This window comes from Salvia splendens, chromosome 9 (assembly GCF_004379255.2).
Source record: "Salvia splendens isolate huo1 chromosome 9, SspV2, whole genome shotgun sequence".
NCBI lineage: Eukaryota > Viridiplantae > Streptophyta > Magnoliopsida > Lamiales > Lamiaceae > Salvia > Salvia splendens.
This window is the reverse complement of record NC_056040.1, coordinates 32,069,505-32,086,684: the sequence shown is the minus strand read 5'-3', so window position 1 is coordinate 32,086,684 and position 17,180 is coordinate 32,069,505. Positions and strand designations below refer to the sequence as shown.

The 17,180-nt window shown below is 42.4% G+C and overlaps 2 protein-coding genes and 1 long non-coding RNA gene across 3 annotated transcripts; 2 read left to right on the top strand and 1 right to left on the bottom strand.

Moving 5' to 3' along the window:
* Positions 1-6,624: 6,624 nt before the first annotated feature.
* Positions 6,625-7,822, bottom strand: LOC121749436 (serine/threonine-protein phosphatase 7 long form homolog). Its single transcript, XM_042144006.1, has 3 exons — positions 6,993-7,822; positions 6,833-6,920; positions 6,625-6,771 (listed from the first exon to the last, which is right to left on the bottom strand). Exons 1-3 carry the CDS (start codon positions 7,820-7,822, stop codon positions 6,625-6,627), a joined length of 1,065 nt encoding a protein of 354 aa, XP_041999940.1.
* Positions 7,823-8,514: 692 nt separating this feature from the next.
* Positions 8,515-11,124, top strand: LOC121748214. The gene is made up of 2 exons (XR_006039410.1): positions 8,515-10,697; positions 10,786-11,124. It is a non-coding gene; the product is annotated as an uncharacterized LOC121748214 (long non-coding RNA).
* Positions 11,125-13,603: 2,479 nt separating this feature from the next.
* LOC121746757 (ATPase WRNIP1) lies at positions 13,604-15,430 on the top strand. The gene has a single exon (XM_042140686.1). The coding sequence runs from the start codon at positions 13,658-13,660 to the stop codon at positions 15,293-15,295; it is 1,638 nt and encodes a 545-aa protein (XP_041996620.1). The 5' UTR covers positions 13,604-13,657; the 3' UTR covers positions 15,296-15,430.
* The last annotated feature ends 1,750 nt before the right edge of the window (positions 15,431-17,180 follow it).

The window sequence follows — 17,180 nt, the reverse complement described above, 5'->3', positions numbered from 1 at the left end:
GTTGGTAGCGGCGGAGCGCTGAGGTGGTCCGCTTCGGTGCGGCGGACGACTGTTCTGGGCGGCGAGACCCAACCCGATTTCCCCAAGTGATGAGTTCCCGGTGTTATCGCCGGTGGTGTCTACGGTGGGCAGAGGCGATGCCGGTGGCATGATTTGACGTCGAGCCGCCTCCGTCTTCACCCACCCGTAGGCCGATTCAAGTGATGGGTAGGGATCCTCCTTGAGGATATCCCGTTTGATCGAGTCATATTCTCGATTGAGTCCGGTCAGAAATTTTATCAGTCTCTTTTCATTCGAATGTGCTCTGTATTGATTAACTCCTTTGTCGCAGCACGTAATGGGCTGCTTCTGACATCGATCGATGTTGATCCACAGCCCTTGGATCCGTCGGTAGTATGTTTCCAAGTCGAGGTTCCCCTGTTTTAACTCGATTGCCTTTTCTTCCAGGTCGTAAATCAGGTACTTGTCCGCCTTGTTCTCGAATGTTACCGCGAGACTGTCCCAGAGTGCCTTTGATGTCTGGTGATGAGCGAAATCAGCGATGATTTCGTTCTCGATGTTGTCGACGATCCAGGAAAACACCACCAGATCGTCTTCTTCCCAGTCGTCGTATCCTTTGCTCCCCGGTGCGGGGGGTTCATTTTTGATGTGCGAATAGGCTCCTCGGCCTCCGATCTTGACTTTCATTAGTCTTGACCATAGTGGGTAATTCTTTCCGTCGAGTTTGAATGCCACGACAATGTTCTTGCTATCTTTCAGTTTTGCGGGCCGTTCTGGATCATTTTTTGTATCGTCTGTCATGATTTCTATTGATCTTTGCTGGTTGGTTTTGATAGGAGTTTGGTTTTCTGGCTTGATCTATGCCGTTTGGTCGGGATTGGTATTTGGGCGGAGATGAGCTTTTTTTCCTGAGCCCTAATCGGATTCAAGAACCTGCTCTTGATGCCATGATAGAAATTCATGGGTTCCATCTTAAAACCAATTGGTGATAGGAGGAGGGGCCCATGAGATTTATATACTAGTTTCAGTTTTCTCTTGACACCGATGTGAGACAGTTATATGTTATATTCTTAGTTTCAATTGCTAACACTTTTATCTGTAAAGTCATTCACAGTAGTGTAGAAGAGAGAGATTGTAGGGTTTTACTTTTCCGGCCGGTTTCCTCCGCCAGACTTTTGAAAAGTGTTATGTTTATAAGTAGAGTATTGAGTTTTGGTCATTGAATGGATGAATGAGTTTGCTCCAGATTTGTGCAGTGGCGGATCCGAAGCCAGAAGATGATGTTAATGGAGAGAGAATAGAGTGAAAAAGTAAAGATGATGTTGATAACCCAAAAGGAAATTGTTTCATTTTTAATGGGACAATTCAAATATCACGAGTGACTAGTGTTGTGTTGGATGCAGACTCCATCAAAAACATATATATAGTGCATCTGTACAAACAACATAATGTCATACACATTTTTCCTTGCTTCAGTTGTAGAACTCATTTCTTTGAATATACTCGTCATATATTCCCAACTCAACTGTCATGGTCTTTCTTCGAGCTTCTCACCAATAGTCGGTTGTCCTTGAATTCGTACGTTCTTGGTCGTGGTATCGTCTCGCACGTCTTGGAGGTATTCTGTGCAGGACAATGTGTAAACTTTCCATTTCCCAAATCCCAAAGAAAGATATCGTGACCACTTTATTTTGATTGAAGGTTGCTACTATTATAATCTCAAGAGCAAAATTAATGTGGAACATGTGATTGTCAATAACAAGAAACACCATCATAAATTTATCGTAGGAATAATAAACGTGTCATCATACCATACCTATTACACGAACCTCAGATACCTAACACGCCCCAATGAAAGCTAAAACACTTAATAAGGAAAAACTATAAATGTTTGGTAAAAATGAAATATAGTGCGTGAACAAAATCTTGTGCTTTAATATTCAGTAATAAAGACCTTTTAAGTTCCACAAAATCTCACAATGACCAATAAAACCTTTGAAATTCACCAATCTTGGAGTCTCTAAAACCGTATCGAATCTACCACTTTAACCTAGTGTTGGGTTGGGACTTGGAAGAATAAAATTAATACAACTTCCATACAAAAATACAGTTATTCCCAATACTATAAAATTGGGTCTAGGTAAGAGCATCTTCAAAGAGAGAAGGTATATAGAAAATGTATATACTATATCATGTATTTACCTTTTAAAAAATGAAATATACCCTTCTAAAAAAGTTACATTTTCTAAAGGAAAAATGTATATAGAAAGGTAAATTATTTTTTAAGAATAAAATAATAGTATAAAATGCATTAAAAATATAAAGTGTTACCTTCTCAAATACTTTCTCCCTTGGAGAATGATTTTTCATAAAAAAAAGCAAATATGGTAGTTAGAAGATTTTGATGGGGAGATAAAGATACTTCTTCAAAATGAGAATAGGTATAATACCTTCTCAAATACATTTCTCATTGGAAAATGATTTTTCATGAAAAAAAGGTAAATACGATAGTTATATTAGTTTCCCTCTCCATTTACCTCTCAACTTGGAGATGCTCTAAGAAAGTTAGTAGTACATCACCTTAGAGCATTATTGCATTAGCAATGGGGAGCCGATCAACCGAGCTCATGATCGGCCCCTCATCGGCCCCTCATAGTGGAAGAGGGGCAGATCATCGGCCCTCCCCGAAACACCCCAAATGGTCGTTGTATCGGTCTAGGTCGATCTTATCGGGCCTTTGATCGGCCTTCCATCGTGAAGATATGGTTGATCATCAGCCCTATCATCGAATTTTTCTTAAAAAAAATTAATTTAACCATGTGTAAATGCATTCATACACCATTCTTTATATTTACCCCTCTTCAAAATGGATTCCGGCAACTCTACGCAGAATTTCGGCGATGGAAGCCCATACACGGGCGGAACCCAAATTCACCCCATATTTTTTTAAATGTAGAATTTTTTTTTAATGAAGTATGTTTTTTATAATTTATGTTTTTTGAATTTATTCTTATTTATCACATTTTATTTGATACCAATAATTAAAATTTAAATATACAAATATTGATGATGTGGAAATGAAAAATGAGATAGGCCTTTGGAATAGGTCCTTCCATTGTCAGGAAATAAGCCCTTAATAATAAGTGGGGTAAAATGCTGACCTGATAAAAAATAAATAAATAAAGATCCTTAGAAGGGCCCTTCCATTGCTAATCTCTCACAAAAGCATTTCATTCATGTCACGACTACGACTCCCTAGTGCTAGTGAGCGTAGTTATTTCGCAACTCAATTAAACTCATTAATCATAAACTAATCATAAAAGGAATACTTAACTAAAAAATAGTCTTTGAAGGCGAATGGGTATAGCCAAGTCAAAAACAGAGTATTTAGGCCGACTACATTGTTTTACTAGAGCAATACTTAAATATGAGCAGAAGGTTCCAAGACAAAATAACATGTATGGAGACATGTTATTTTAACTACTTAACTACTTATTCATAAGTCCTTTCCAACACCTTCAGCACCTCGATCACCTTCAACCTGCACGTTAGAAAAATAAACATGCAGGGCTGAGTATTTGGTATACCCAGTGGACTAGTGCCAAAAACAATTCTTATTTAATTGTCAGCCATAGTTGAGTGAACACAGGGTTTTTATTTGAAATAAGGCCCGAGTCACTAAATTCTTTTTCATTTCATGAATTTGATTGCGCAATCACAAAACCATAATACCATATCTGAACTTATGTGAACCGGGAATGTGGCCACATTCCAGGACGGTCACTAGACCGGCCAACTCGAAAGCTAGCACACAGTCCCCATATGTTTACACTAGTCCGAGTAGGGTTTGCTGCCCTATTGGGACCCGAATTCGATTTAACATGTTTGGCGTAGCCAAGTAGATAGGTAATCATAAAAATAAAACGTGGCATGACAACTCGTTAAATATATTCACGTTTTCCACATAAAATCACGTTTTGAAATAAAAGCCCACCTCGTTTGCTTAATCTCTTAAACGGAAGTCCTTTGACTTGGTCTTACTTGACGTGCGGCGACGCCCCTTTATAAACAGTAAGTATACTTAAATTAGGCTTAAGTAACTATTTATTTAGCGTGTATGCATTCCTAAGCGTGTGATCATTTTTTTTATTTTCCTTTCCTAAATCCATAAAATCCTTAATTATTATTTAAATCAAGTGATTTAATTTACTTGAGAATTTGCCGAATTATTCGAGCATTAGTTAAATTCCGGAAATTTTATCTTTATTGCCGTGAACTTAAATAACAGCTACCCATCATTTAATTTGGCAAAACATTAGGAGAGTCTACAATTTAATTCGATGTTTTATTTGGTAGCTTATTCTATGATTTATTTTATTATTAGTCCATTCTCAAATTTAATTCTCTTGGTTAAATATAAAATGGGATTCCATTAGTAAGGTCTCATTTAAATTAATTGTTGGCTAAATTCTATAATGGTCAACTTGTGTGATGTCCCAAAGAATTGAAAGTCAATGATTCAAGAGTTAATATTAGTGGCCCAATCGAAATAAATTAACTGGCCCGAAGGGAATTATAAATCAGGCCCTAATTAACTTAATATAATGGCCCAAATTAATTTAAATAGTAGTGGCCACATTTCATTTTTTAAAGAAAAGGCCCAATTCAAAATTAAAAGAGAAAGGCGTCGGCCTACCCCCCTCATTTCATGGCCAAATTCCACGAAAGTACCTCTGGGGAGTTAGTATCCGTTGTTTGTACCCGAAAAAAAAAATTCCAGGGAGGGGAAAGACGCGAGAAGCTCGCGCGTGTATCAATATTAAACACGCGTTTCGTTCATGCGTGTTTCAATTAAACACGCAATTTGCTCATGCGTGTCTTAATTTATACACGCGAATTGCTCACGCGTGTTTCACTTGATACACGCGAATTGCTCACGCGTGTTTCACTTGAATATTCTTATACGTCGGCATGTCTCCCTTGGATACAAAATCAGTCCAGAACGCGAAAACCATTGGAGGCTGCTTCTGCCTTCGTCGCCCCATTCTTCCGACCCAGCAAAAATCGAACCTTAATCCACATTTAGCTGCTCTCATTCCAATTTGAAGTATTGTTAGGTAACTTTCTACCCTTAGTTTCGATTATTATTGGTATATTTTTAGTTGGGTATAAGATTTAGGGTTCATGGTTTGAAATTTTTTTGTTGAATTTGGTTGAATTTAGAGTATATGATGTTTTGTCGTACTTATTTTGCAGGTTTGATGGTGTTTGTGAGTTTATATTGGGATGAGAAAATTATTCAGCTCCCAGGTTTGGGTGTTGCTTATGATTCCCCTCGTGCAAAATCATTTATTATATTGAATGAAAAGATATCTTATTATCAGGTAGTTTCAATGATATGTGAAAAAATTGGAATTGATTTGGATTCACATACGATTGATTTAACATGGAGGCATCCTGTGGTTTTTAGTGGAGTGGTGAATTATATAGCTACACCAGTGAATGATAATGTGTTCGAGTATATGTTTGCTGAATATCCACGTCAAATTGAACTTTTTATTGAATATACTCATGTGACTACTGCGTTGCAATTTGAACCACCTATCACTCAGCGTGATGTTGGAACGTCTAGGAGAGATGATTATCATAGTTTTGATGTTGGGACATCTAGGAGGGATGAAGAATATCATAGCACTGAATTCAACACATTTGGGAGGGAGGTTGATGAACAACTAGATGTACCAAATGTGACATGTGATGGTTATGATGGTTCAGATGGTTCTGATAATTGTGATGGTTCTGATAATTGTGATGATTCAGATGGTTCTGATAATTGTGATGGTTTAGATGGTTCTAATAATTGTGCTGGTTTAGATGGTTCTGATTGTGATGGTTCCGATGGTTCTCAACCAAGTGATCTTGATTATAGTGCAGAATCATGTGAAGATTCTACAGACGACGAGACACTTGAAATGATGGTTGAGAATTATGTACAACCAGCTGTTCGTGGGGAGCAACCTGTTCCCGACTATGTGCCTGAAGGGTTACCCTTTTTTCGATCATTACCATGTGAAGACAGCCGAGGTTACGTTTCAGAAGACCATGGAGTGAGTGAAGAAGATATGTGGTATTGGGATGAGGATAATCCGAGACATATAGATGTGGGAACGAAATTTGATAGCAAATTGCAGTTGAAAACTGTTGTGACATTATGGCATGTGGGAACAGGTCGGATGTATGAGGTTATGGATAGTAAATCAAGAAGATGGCATGCAGTTTGTAGGGACCCATTTGGTCCGAAAAGAAAAGGCAAGGACCTTGGCCAACGATTATTGGTATGAACCTGAATGGACGTTGGAATGTTCACCAGCACGGCTACTTCCTCGTTCACGTGGGCGATACAACAGAAGCATGATACACAACCAAATGGATGAGCGCGAAGAAGATGCTCCAAGAGCTCCTCCTCGATGCCGCCTTTGTGGAGAGACCGGACACAAAAGAAGAAAGTGCACTGTAGGACGTGTTGTGTAGTCATATTATATTTGAAAATCGTGATTGAGGCTTGAATTTTATTATGTGTTTGAACCATGTTTAAGACTGAAATGACATTCTTAAGTAATATTGTTAGAAAAAAAATTGTCTAACAACACGCTCAGGCTCATGTGCTTCGACAATAGCCCAACAAACCATGTACGTCACAGATCTCCAACTGTTGTTCATCTCGAGGCAGGAGTCTGGCAATTGACGGTCCACATAGGGCATCCAAATAAACTACAATAACAAGTTTACATTAAAATTACACAAATATATATCAAAACATTATTCATTTTACCTGGCTATTTTGGAGTATTGATAACTGTTCACTATAATGTCGAACAGAATGTTTGGGGGCTCTGTTTATCATATATGAGCCAGTCCACCTACAATAAGAAAAGTTGCCAATTTAATATGTTGTCATTAAATACACAAAAGACAAGAAACAACAAACTTACATTAATGCACATGGAGTGTTGTTTGTATGTATACGTGTCATCACAAAATCCGGTCTCAAAGTGGGCATTCTTTCCCACACCCACAGCTGTAGGAGCACTGTCGGACCTCCAATGTCTGTCCTTTTGCCCATGGACGCCTCACAAAGATTATGGTATAATGTAGCAAGTGCAGCACTCGCCCAACTAATCAGAGAGGCAGCCTCTACATCTCGAAGTTGGGTCAACCACATGAGAGGTATCTTACACCCTGAGCCGTCGGGTAATATCAACCCTCCCAATAGCACAAGCACAATCATACGTGCCCGTTGAATGTAGGCTTCGTCTTCCAGGCCATCTTGTAACGGTTCAATCATCATCCTATGTATTAGAGCCGAGGCCAAGATACCGTTTTCCTTCATCTCGCTTTGAACGGGATAAAAGCCCAACAGTTCTTCACATAAACTCCTCCACCCAGAGTCACAATAACCACTTCCTGTAAAGGGTACTCCATCTACACGTAGAGCCCATAATATTTGCACGTCCTGCAATGTAATAGTAGTTTCCCCTACAGGAAGATGGAATGTATGTGTCTCTGGCCTCCAACGTTCGACCAAAGCTGTGATCAAAGAATGATCTACATCTAGAGCCTTCCCGCAGTAAAAAACACTACCGAAACCAAATCTGCATACATAATCAATCACTCGTCTGTGATGATTATCTATTTCCCAAAAATGGCCCTCAAAGCGCCGAATATTGAAAGGAGTTGTTTCCTCGCCTGCCCACGCCTTGCGAGATATATGACTGTGCTGATAATGCAATACTGAAGGATCTTCTGGTCCATATCGCGACATCCTAATATTCACAATTCAACACAACACCAAACATTCGAAACCAATTTCAATAATTCAACAAAAATTTGCCACCAATTTCAATAATTCACAAATTCATCATAATTAAACACAACATTCATCACAAATTCATCCCAATACCAAGCATTCGAAACCAATTTCAATAATTCAACAAAAAATTGCCACCAATTTCAATAATTCACAAATTCATCACAATTAATTCATCCCAACACCAAAAATTCGACACCAATTTCAATAATTCAACAAAAATTCGACACCAATTTCAATAATTCAACAAATTCATCACAATTCAACCAAAAAATCGAAATCATGAACCCTAATCTATAACCAACAAAAACTGAAATTAAGGGTAAAAACTTACCTAACAACACTTAAAAGAGGAATGAGAGCAGCTAGGTGTTGGATTAACTCCGATTTTCGTCGGGTGGAGGCTGATTTCGCCGATTTTCGCGGGGGATCGCTGGAGTGAAGAAAGAGGGCTTCTGCCTCGTATTCTCATTCAAGGCAAACACGCGAAAGGGAGTAGCGTGTTTAAATGAAACACGCGAGAGGGAGTCGCGTGTTTAAATGAAACACGCGAGAGGCTATTGCGTCTTTCCCATGATGGGAAATGTTTTTTTTCCGAGTACAAATGGCGGATAACTTTCCCCATAACGTCCATTTGTGGAATTTAGCCCTCATTTCATCCCCCTTTTCCAAAAATTCCCAAACGAAAGCCCTAGCTCCCTCTCCCTCCTTCTCGGTGATGACAACGATTCACCACCGTCGTTCACCGCCGTCGTTCACCAACAGCTCCCTCTTTACCTCCCTCCGTTCCTCCCCCTCTCGTCGCTTTCACTTCTGAACCGATCGGATACATCCTTTCATTGAGGGAAATTGAACCCTAGGTAGACATCGAACGAGCGCCGTCGCCTTTCCCCTTCTTCCTCTGCTAGTCGATCGCTGGCCGTCGTTCACCGCCGTCCCCAGCCGGCGCCGCGGCTGTGAAGCCGTCTGCCTCGCCGTCCCGGTGCCATCGGAGCAGAAAAGAGGGGCGTCGCCTCTCGGGGAGACCGCCGTCGAGCTTGACCGCGGTCGGCCGTGCTGCCGTCGTCACGCACCCGGCACGCCTCTGACCTCGCAGGTCTTCCTCAGCACATGCCGGCGCATGCCCCAGCTGCCTCACGGCAGCTTTCGTACTCCGTCGTCCATCGATCTCGCTCAAGCTAAGTTTCCTAATCATTTATCGTTTGGTGTAGAATTTCCTTATCTCTAAGTTATGCAATTTTTAGGAAATCTAGGTTGTAGATTCAGTAGGAAAAGTTCGACCATTTGAGTTCGATTGAAGTGATTCTACTATACGCCTACATTCCAGTTATGATTTAGGATGCCCTCAACAAAATTTAGGCAGTGGCTTGTGAGGATAGTGTCGTATGGTGTTGCTACTGTTTTACTTGCTCATCTAGTGTTATTATCATGCTTAAGCTCTGAAACGATGGGGTCTTTGCATGCTTGTGATTTACATGATGCTATGAGCTATATGAGCCTGAATTTTGGTTGTTGGATGAGTTACCTGCTGAAATCTGCGGTTGGTTTGAACACAGCTCCTAGATGTGTGAGAGAGGGTTCTCGTTGGTGTGGAGAGGGTCCTTAAATAGGCAAAGTGTGTGCTTATGAGGGGTTTAAATGGGGGCTGATTCATTGTTCTCCTGCACTGTACATCTCTTGTCCTTGGCCCCCGGTGCAGCTTTCTATTGAGAACGTTTTGGTGTTAATACTGAAATACCGCTCTTACCGTATCGAAAAAATACCAAAAATACCGGATTTTCGGTATACCGCAATTTTCGGTAAGGTATCATACCTTACCGATTTATTTCGGTACGGTAACGGTATGAATTTTCATATACCGAGGTATACTGGGGTGTACCGAAAATACGGTATATACCGTAATTTTAAGTATATACCGAAAATATGGTATATACCGTAATTTTAAGTATATACTGATATCAATATATGCCAAATTATATCAAGTAAATTCATACTTTTACCAAACAAATAAATATTTACATGTAGAAATCAAATCTTGCCTCATTATAGTTGTCGGGTAATCATGTAAATATAAAATCAAATAAACTCAATTAGGAAAACTTGATATCGTTGAATCAATTAGTTTAAAACAAATATAAGATTTTAGTTAAATTAGTTCCAAACAAATATCGTTGAACGTTATGTGATTGCGTGGAGTTTAATTGTTGCAGTTTTTTTATTGAATATGTTTGAGTTTGATTAAATTTCATGTTTTCTAAGTATTTTAGAAATTTTATTTTCATTTGTGTTTGTATTTAGAATTATTTACAAAATAATGATATTTTGGTATGTCGTATTGTAGTCCGATATATCGTAAAACTCTGGTATACCGCAAAAGTACGGTATACCGAATTTAGATATGACATACTGAAAATAAGGTATGGCATCGATATTGAAATTTGTCATACCGAAAATAAGGTATACCGATGTTCGATATACCGAAAATTTTGGTAAGGTAAAGGTATGATTTTTTTTCATATCGAATTTTCGGTAAGGTATACAGTATGATGGTTTCGGTAAGGTATGATACCTTACCGAAAATTGGAGTACTTAGGTACTTGCTAATTAATTCCATCTTGTTCCCACCTGAAATACCTAGTACTTGGCTAATAATGAGGCTTGTTTGTTGTGGCAGGTGCACAAGAAGGGGCAGAGGTATGATTTGTCGGTTGTTGCAGCTGGAGAGGCTGCCTTGTTTGTCTCGTGGCAGCCTTTGCCAGGCTAGGGAGTGCAGGAGTTGCAGGGCTGACCTTGCCCTCTTTAGGCAAGGCTCATCCTCATTATTGAGAAGGTAGTGCTTGTTCTTAACTTCTAAGTATAGGTGGCTGATTGCCTTAGCATCTTAAGTGTTTTTTGCTTGTTTTGTTTGTGTTCTGCAGGGGCAAGGGAACTGACCACCCTCGGCTGATCCGGGCCCAACAGTCCATCAAAAATCATGCCGAAATCCGGGCCTAACAGAGAGGCCCGAAGTTGGCGTTCCTAGCGTTGTAATAGGATAGGGTCCTTTTTTTGTTTTGCTCTTCTCCTTTTCTTTCTCGAACAAGTGTAGCTGAACGTTTTAGTTAGGGAAAAATTCACGTTGTTTTCACCTCGACATTCTTGTGTATTATTTTCCTCTATTTTTATTATTATATATTTTTGTAAGCTAAGACATAGCTCGGAATCTAATACGTTGTATTTTATTTAATTAAGGAATAAACGAACGCATATTCATTCTATTTCGAACCTTGCTTGTTCCTTTCAATTCCAGGTCTATGTTAGTCATTAATCGTGCAAAAACGCACATAGAGATTGTATAATTATGGTACTTAAAGTAATTATTGTATAATTATCATTACAATTCCTGATTAGATAAAATAGTTGACTGCAAATGATAAACAATAAATAAAAATGAATTATTAGTAGTACTTCCTCTGTCTCAAAAGAATATGCGCTTTGGGTTAAGCACGAGTTTTAATGCAAAATTAATAAAGTAATAGAGATATAGAGAGAAAAGAGTAATTAAAAAAATTTCTAAACGGATTAAGAATGAATGAGTGTATATTCTTGTGAAACAAATGAGTATTAGAGCATCCACAATAGCGTCTAGCGCACCGCTTAGCCGAGCGTCGGCGCTAGGCGATCTATTGCAACTGCCTAACGGTTTCCGGATTAAAAAACCGCCTAGCGCTCGGTGGTTCCGTGGCGCTAGGTGGTGCGCTGGGCGATCCGCTCTGCCCTATTGCAGTGTCCGGATCGCCTAGCGCGAATTTTTTTTTTCCGAAACACTATATATACACGCCTTGCACGTCATTTTCATTCGCACCACTTGTTTTAACGAGTACTCTCTCTATCTAAATTTCTATACAAGATCAACAACGGTAAATGGATCTCAACAACGAGCCTACTTCAGGGAGTAGCGGGTCTCAAGCTCAAACTCCCCCGGTCCCCGTGGGAAGTGGATGGAGTCAGATGCCACCATACTACAACATGTACCAGTGGCAGCAGATGATGTCCGGGATGCCAACCGGGGGGAGTCCGCCGGGGGGTTTCAGGCGATGCCGGGGTGGGCACCCGGGATGCAGATGATGCCCGGGGGGGTACAGGCAACGTAGGGGACGCCGGGGGGGGGGGGGGGTACCGGCGCCGGGGGGACGCCGGGGGACGTCTATCGCCCCAGTTTCGATTTTTCGACTGGTTCGTCGCACACATCGAACCCAACGGAGGCGCAACCGTTGCCCCAATTTGACACTTTCTCCTTCGATGAATTGGGGTTAGATCTTCTCGGTGTTCCGGATGCTCCCGTTCAAACGGGGGGCGCAGGGCGGGGTCGTGGCGCCCCAAAGAAGAAAAACAAGGGGAAGAGGGTCGGCGAGTCCTCGCAGCCGGGTGAGGACGACAGCTCGGTACGGAGGAGGTGGACGGACGCGGAGAACGTCGCGCTGGCCAAGGCGTGGGTGAGTGTTTGCAACGATCCTCTCGTTTCGAACAACCAGAGGATCGTCAACTTGTGGGGCAAGATAGCAGCAGCCTACCAGAGGTTTTGCGATGCACCGGGGAGGAATGCCGGAAGGGGTGGGACCGAATCAGGGCTGCGGTCTCCTGATTTTCGGGCTTGTACACCAACGCCCTCCGCATGATTAACAGTGGCCAAACGGAGGAAGACTGCAGGAGGATAGCGGAGAAAGCCTTCCCCCTGAAGGGGGTGTATAAGGACTTCACCTACTGGAACTGCTATCTTGTGCTGAACGACTCTGAGAAGTTCCGAGTAGGTGTCGACGCTGGCTGGCCGAAGAAGCAACGACTGAACTATACCGGTGATTTCAGCGGCAGCAGCGGTGGTTCCCACGACCTCCCCGAGACGGCCCAGGAGGTCCCGACCCCTCGTTCGTTCGCTCATCGAACTCGCCCAGTTGGGCACAAGCGGGCTCAACGGGAGGCGAGAGGGGGTCGCCGGGGGTTCCCAGGAGGTCCAGTCGGCATCCCCCCTTGGCCAATCCACAGCGGATCTCAAATTCTTCGCGCGTCAACAAACGCCGCTCAGATGGTCAAGACGATGGCCGAATGGCGGGCGGCGGTGGACCCCGTGGAGAAGAGTTTGCTTCAAACATTGCTCCTGAGCATGCAGGAGGATTTGGAGGCGGCATGGAGGGAAGCCGCCGGGAGTAGAGGCGGCGGCGGCGACGGAGGCGATGGTGGCGACGGAGGCGGAGGCGATGGTGCCGACAACGACGGAGGAGACGACGACGGAGCAGAGGAGTGAATTATTGTACTTTTTTGTTAATTATTGTAATTTTTTTAAATTATTGTACTTTTTAAAATTTTAATAGTATTATTAATGTTTCTCGTATATGTCTCGTAAATTAAATTCCGTATATTGTGTGATTGTTAATTATTTTATTTTTATATAATTGTTATTAGTGATGTGACTATTGATGTGGCTGGGCTATTTTATGATGTGGCTAGACTATTGTTGGGCTATTTATGATGAGGCAGGTGGATTTTTAGTGTTGATGATGTGCCAGAAGGAGTTTGTGGCTAGGCTATAACTGGGCTATTGCTGGGCTATTCATATTGTGGATGCTCTTATAAGTAATTTAATTTTTTAATTACTTCAATTACACTCGACAATTTTACCAAATGAGGCTTCCACCACGTTCAAGAATATAATCCAATGCTGTCAATTATCATAATGAAGACGAACAATTTTCCAAAAACATCAAAAGTCACCGAAAAGAGCGGGAAAATTAGGGTACATATCATTCCATTAAGATGGAAAATAATTATCACCACTTTCTTCAACTAAAAAAAATGGAGGCGGATGCAGCACTTGAGCAGCTCCTAGGCATGGGCTTCGCCGCTGACTCCGCCGCCCATGCCCTCTCCTCCTGCGGCGGCGATATCCACAAAGCCACCGATTTCCTCCTCAACAACAACCACCCCCACCTTCCTCAAGCCCCACCACCACCTCTCGATTCCACCCTTCCCAATATCCAGCCCAAAATCAACCGATTCTTCAATCTCAATCCTAATCCCAATCCCAAAACAGATCTCAAAAACCCCCAAAAAACCCTAATTGACAAAATCCAACACTCCCCAGATTTGATCCACCGCCAAAAGCGACCCAGATCCCCGGAAATTCAACCAGAACCGCCGCGCGCGCCACTGTCCGAGCGGATGCGGCCGCGCTCGCTCGACGAGGTGCTGGGCCAGGACCACCTCCTCTCCGCCGATTCCCTCCTCCGCTCCGCCGCCGCCCGCGGCCGCCTCCCCTCCGTCATCCTCTGGGGCCCTCCTGGCACCGGCAAGACCTCCATCGCCCGCGCCCTTGTCTCCTCCTGCCCCCCTTCCGCCTCCTACCGCTTCGTCTCCCTCTCCGCCGTCACCGCCGGCGTCAAAGAGGTCCGCGACGCCGTCGACTCAGCCCGCCGCCGCAGCGCCAAAAGAACCCTCCTTTTCCTCGACGAAGTCCACCGCTTCAACAAAGCTCAGCAAGACTCCTTCCTCCCCGTCATCGAAGACGGCAGCATCGTCTTCGTCGGCGCCACCACTGAAAACCCCTCTTTCCACCTCATCACGCCGCTGCTCTCTCGCTGCCGAGTCCTCACCCTCAGCCCCCTCCAGCCCCCCCATCTCTCCACCCTCATCAAACAAGCATCAATTGATTCACAAAGAGGAATCCTAGCTACTATCAATGCCACCACCGTCGAAATCGAAGATTCCGCAGTCGAATTCCTCTCTCTAAACTGCGATGGCGACGCCCGCGTTGCCCTCAACGCACTCGAGGCCGCCGCCACCACGGCGGCCGCCCGAGCACCTGCACTGGACCGCCGCCTTTACGTCGCCTGCGGTGACGTAAAGGAAGCCCTCCAGTGCAAGCACCTCGCCTACGACCGCGCGGGCGAGGAGCACTACAACCTCATCTCCGCGCTCCACAAGTCGATGCGTGGGGGCGACGCCGACGCGGCCATCTACTGGCTCGCGCGGATGCTTGAGGGCGGTGAGGAGCCGCTCTACGTCGCGCGGCGCCTCATCCGGTTTGCGTCGGAGGACGTCGGCCTTGCGGACTCGCACGCTCTGGGGCATGCCGTGGCATGCCACCAGGCGTGCCATTTTATCGGGATGCCCGAGTGCGGCGTCGTGCTGGCGCACTGCGCTGCGTACCTTGCGCTCGCGCCGAAGTCGGTGGCCGTCTACCGCGCGTTCGGAGCAGCGCAGAAGGCGGTGAGGGAGTCCGCGGGGCAGAACGAGAGGGTGCCGATTCATCTGAGGAACGCGCCGACGAAGCTGATGAAGGAGCTCGGGTACGGCGAGGGGTATGCTTATCCACCCGACGATCCCGACGGGGCGGCGTCTCAGACGTACCTCCCATCATTGCTCCAAGGTTGCAAATTCCTTGAGTGGCCGTAGATCCTCTGTTTTTGCTTTATGTTGAAATGTAGAGCAATATTTTGTACTCCACTTAGTAAAGATTAAAACATTTGGAAAAATGTACTTCTCCTTTTAAGATATGCAAGTAGTAAGAGAGCTCTTACTTAACGAGCATCAAATGATAGCAAGGGGGAAATGCTAAGTAATTAAATATACCAAAAATTCAAGATGATTTATGTACCCTCTTTTCGCAATTAAATTAGAGTAGCTATGATATATGAAGGAGAAACAGCCAATCTCCTTTGGTTTTCCTATTAGCTTAGGTAAATCTTTTCCAATAATTACTACTCCACATGATTTGGTGGCTATGTACAAGTTGAGGTGATCAAGAACGGCCGGCGACCTTCAAGTCCCTGCCTCGGAGTACAATGAACAAACCAGCAATGTGGATTCTCGGACGTGAAGCTGGAGAAGGTGCCACATTTTCCTGAAGCATGCCAGACCTTGCGACAGTTTGGATACTTACTTGGATCGGCACTGTGAAGCATACCCATGCACGAAGCTGTCTTCCCCATCCAAATCATACATGTATCCTTGTGAGTCCTCCAACCCCACCACTACTTCTTCTATATCTCATTTTGGTTTGGAGGGTCTCCAGCATGTAATTCAACCAAGTCAGCCATCTGATATTTTAGCTTCCATTTTCAAGTATCTCAACAATTCCAACAACTCTCTTAGTTCTTTAGTTTGGACTTTGGCCTCCACCATGTTTATGCTTCTACAATAAGTGAATAACTGTCTGGCTGGAGACACTTTATAATAAAAAATGAAGTAAGAATATGCCTATACTGCTATACAGTTATAGTAATTTTTCTCTAATTAAGATTTCCATGCACCTGAAATTGGAAATTTTCCTTACGTAACCAGGTGTACGATCACGGCCATAACTAATTTTCAACATTGACAAATTAAAATTAATTTAAATTTTATAAATCCTTATTGAAAAATAATACCACTGATATAACACTTTTTTATTTTAGTTTGTTACATATGACAAAATGTGACGTTTCTTCTTTTCAAATTTTTTTTCTCTCACACTAAATATAAAAATTAATTCTCTCTTTTCACTCAACACAAAAAAATATCTCCTAAAATTATGTGTCTACCTTGTGACGAAATGAGTATATTTTAACAAGATTTAACTAAATAAAATTTAATTAACAAGTTTTAAGATTGAGCTTTCGAATCTTAACATAATGAGCATAGCGTTGACTTAGAACTTTGAAAATCTTTATTAAAGATATAGAAAATTTGAAATCTTTACACTCTTAGATCATACTACTATGATGAAATAGAATAAGGAATGAATGGAATGAAGATGAGAATTGATTGATGATTCCTTTCCATTTTCTTACTTAGTAGTGAAAAGGAATATAAAAGGAATGAAATTGTTATTTATTGGTTGATCTTGGTGACTACAAAAATTAATCATACCGAATTTTCATTACACCGAATATTGTTATTTATTGTTGATTTCATTCTTATTCTTGGTGACTATAAAAATTTATGATATTGAATTTTTGGTATACCGAAAATTTGGTATGGTATCGGTATGGACCCACCCATATAGATATATTGTAGACAGGATTGTGAATGCCCAAAGCCTCGCGGGTTAGTGAGAATTTGGCTGCGTTTTGTCCAAAACATCCATTCCCAGAAAAGACACCTTAATTTACATAAAAATTAGAGTAAAGGCCAAAATTGGTCCTGAACATATGCCAATTTTATCATTTTGGTCATAAACTTTATCTTTTGAATTTTTTGGTCCTGGACATTTCAAATCGGATCACAATTGGTCCTCCGTCAACAATTCCGTTAATATTTAACGGTCAACGATTTTAATCACAATTTTGACCAACTTAAA

Coding starts and splice junctions, on each gene's coding strand:
- LOC121749436 (XM_042144006.1), bottom strand. CDS start 7,822: ATGTCGCGATATGGACCAGAAGATCCTTCAGTATTGCATTATCAGCAC. Junction 6,921..6,992: donor AACACTCCATGTGCATTAAT/GTAAGTTTGTTG, acceptor TTCTTATTGTAG/GTGGACTGGCTCATATATGA. Junction 6,772..6,832: donor CAATACTCCAAAATAGCCAG/GTAAAATGAATA, acceptor TTGTTATTGTAG/TTTATTTGGATGCCCTATGT.
- LOC121746757 (XM_042140686.1), top strand. CDS start 13,658: ATGGAAAATAATTATCACCACTTTCTTCAACTAAAAAAAATGGAGGCG.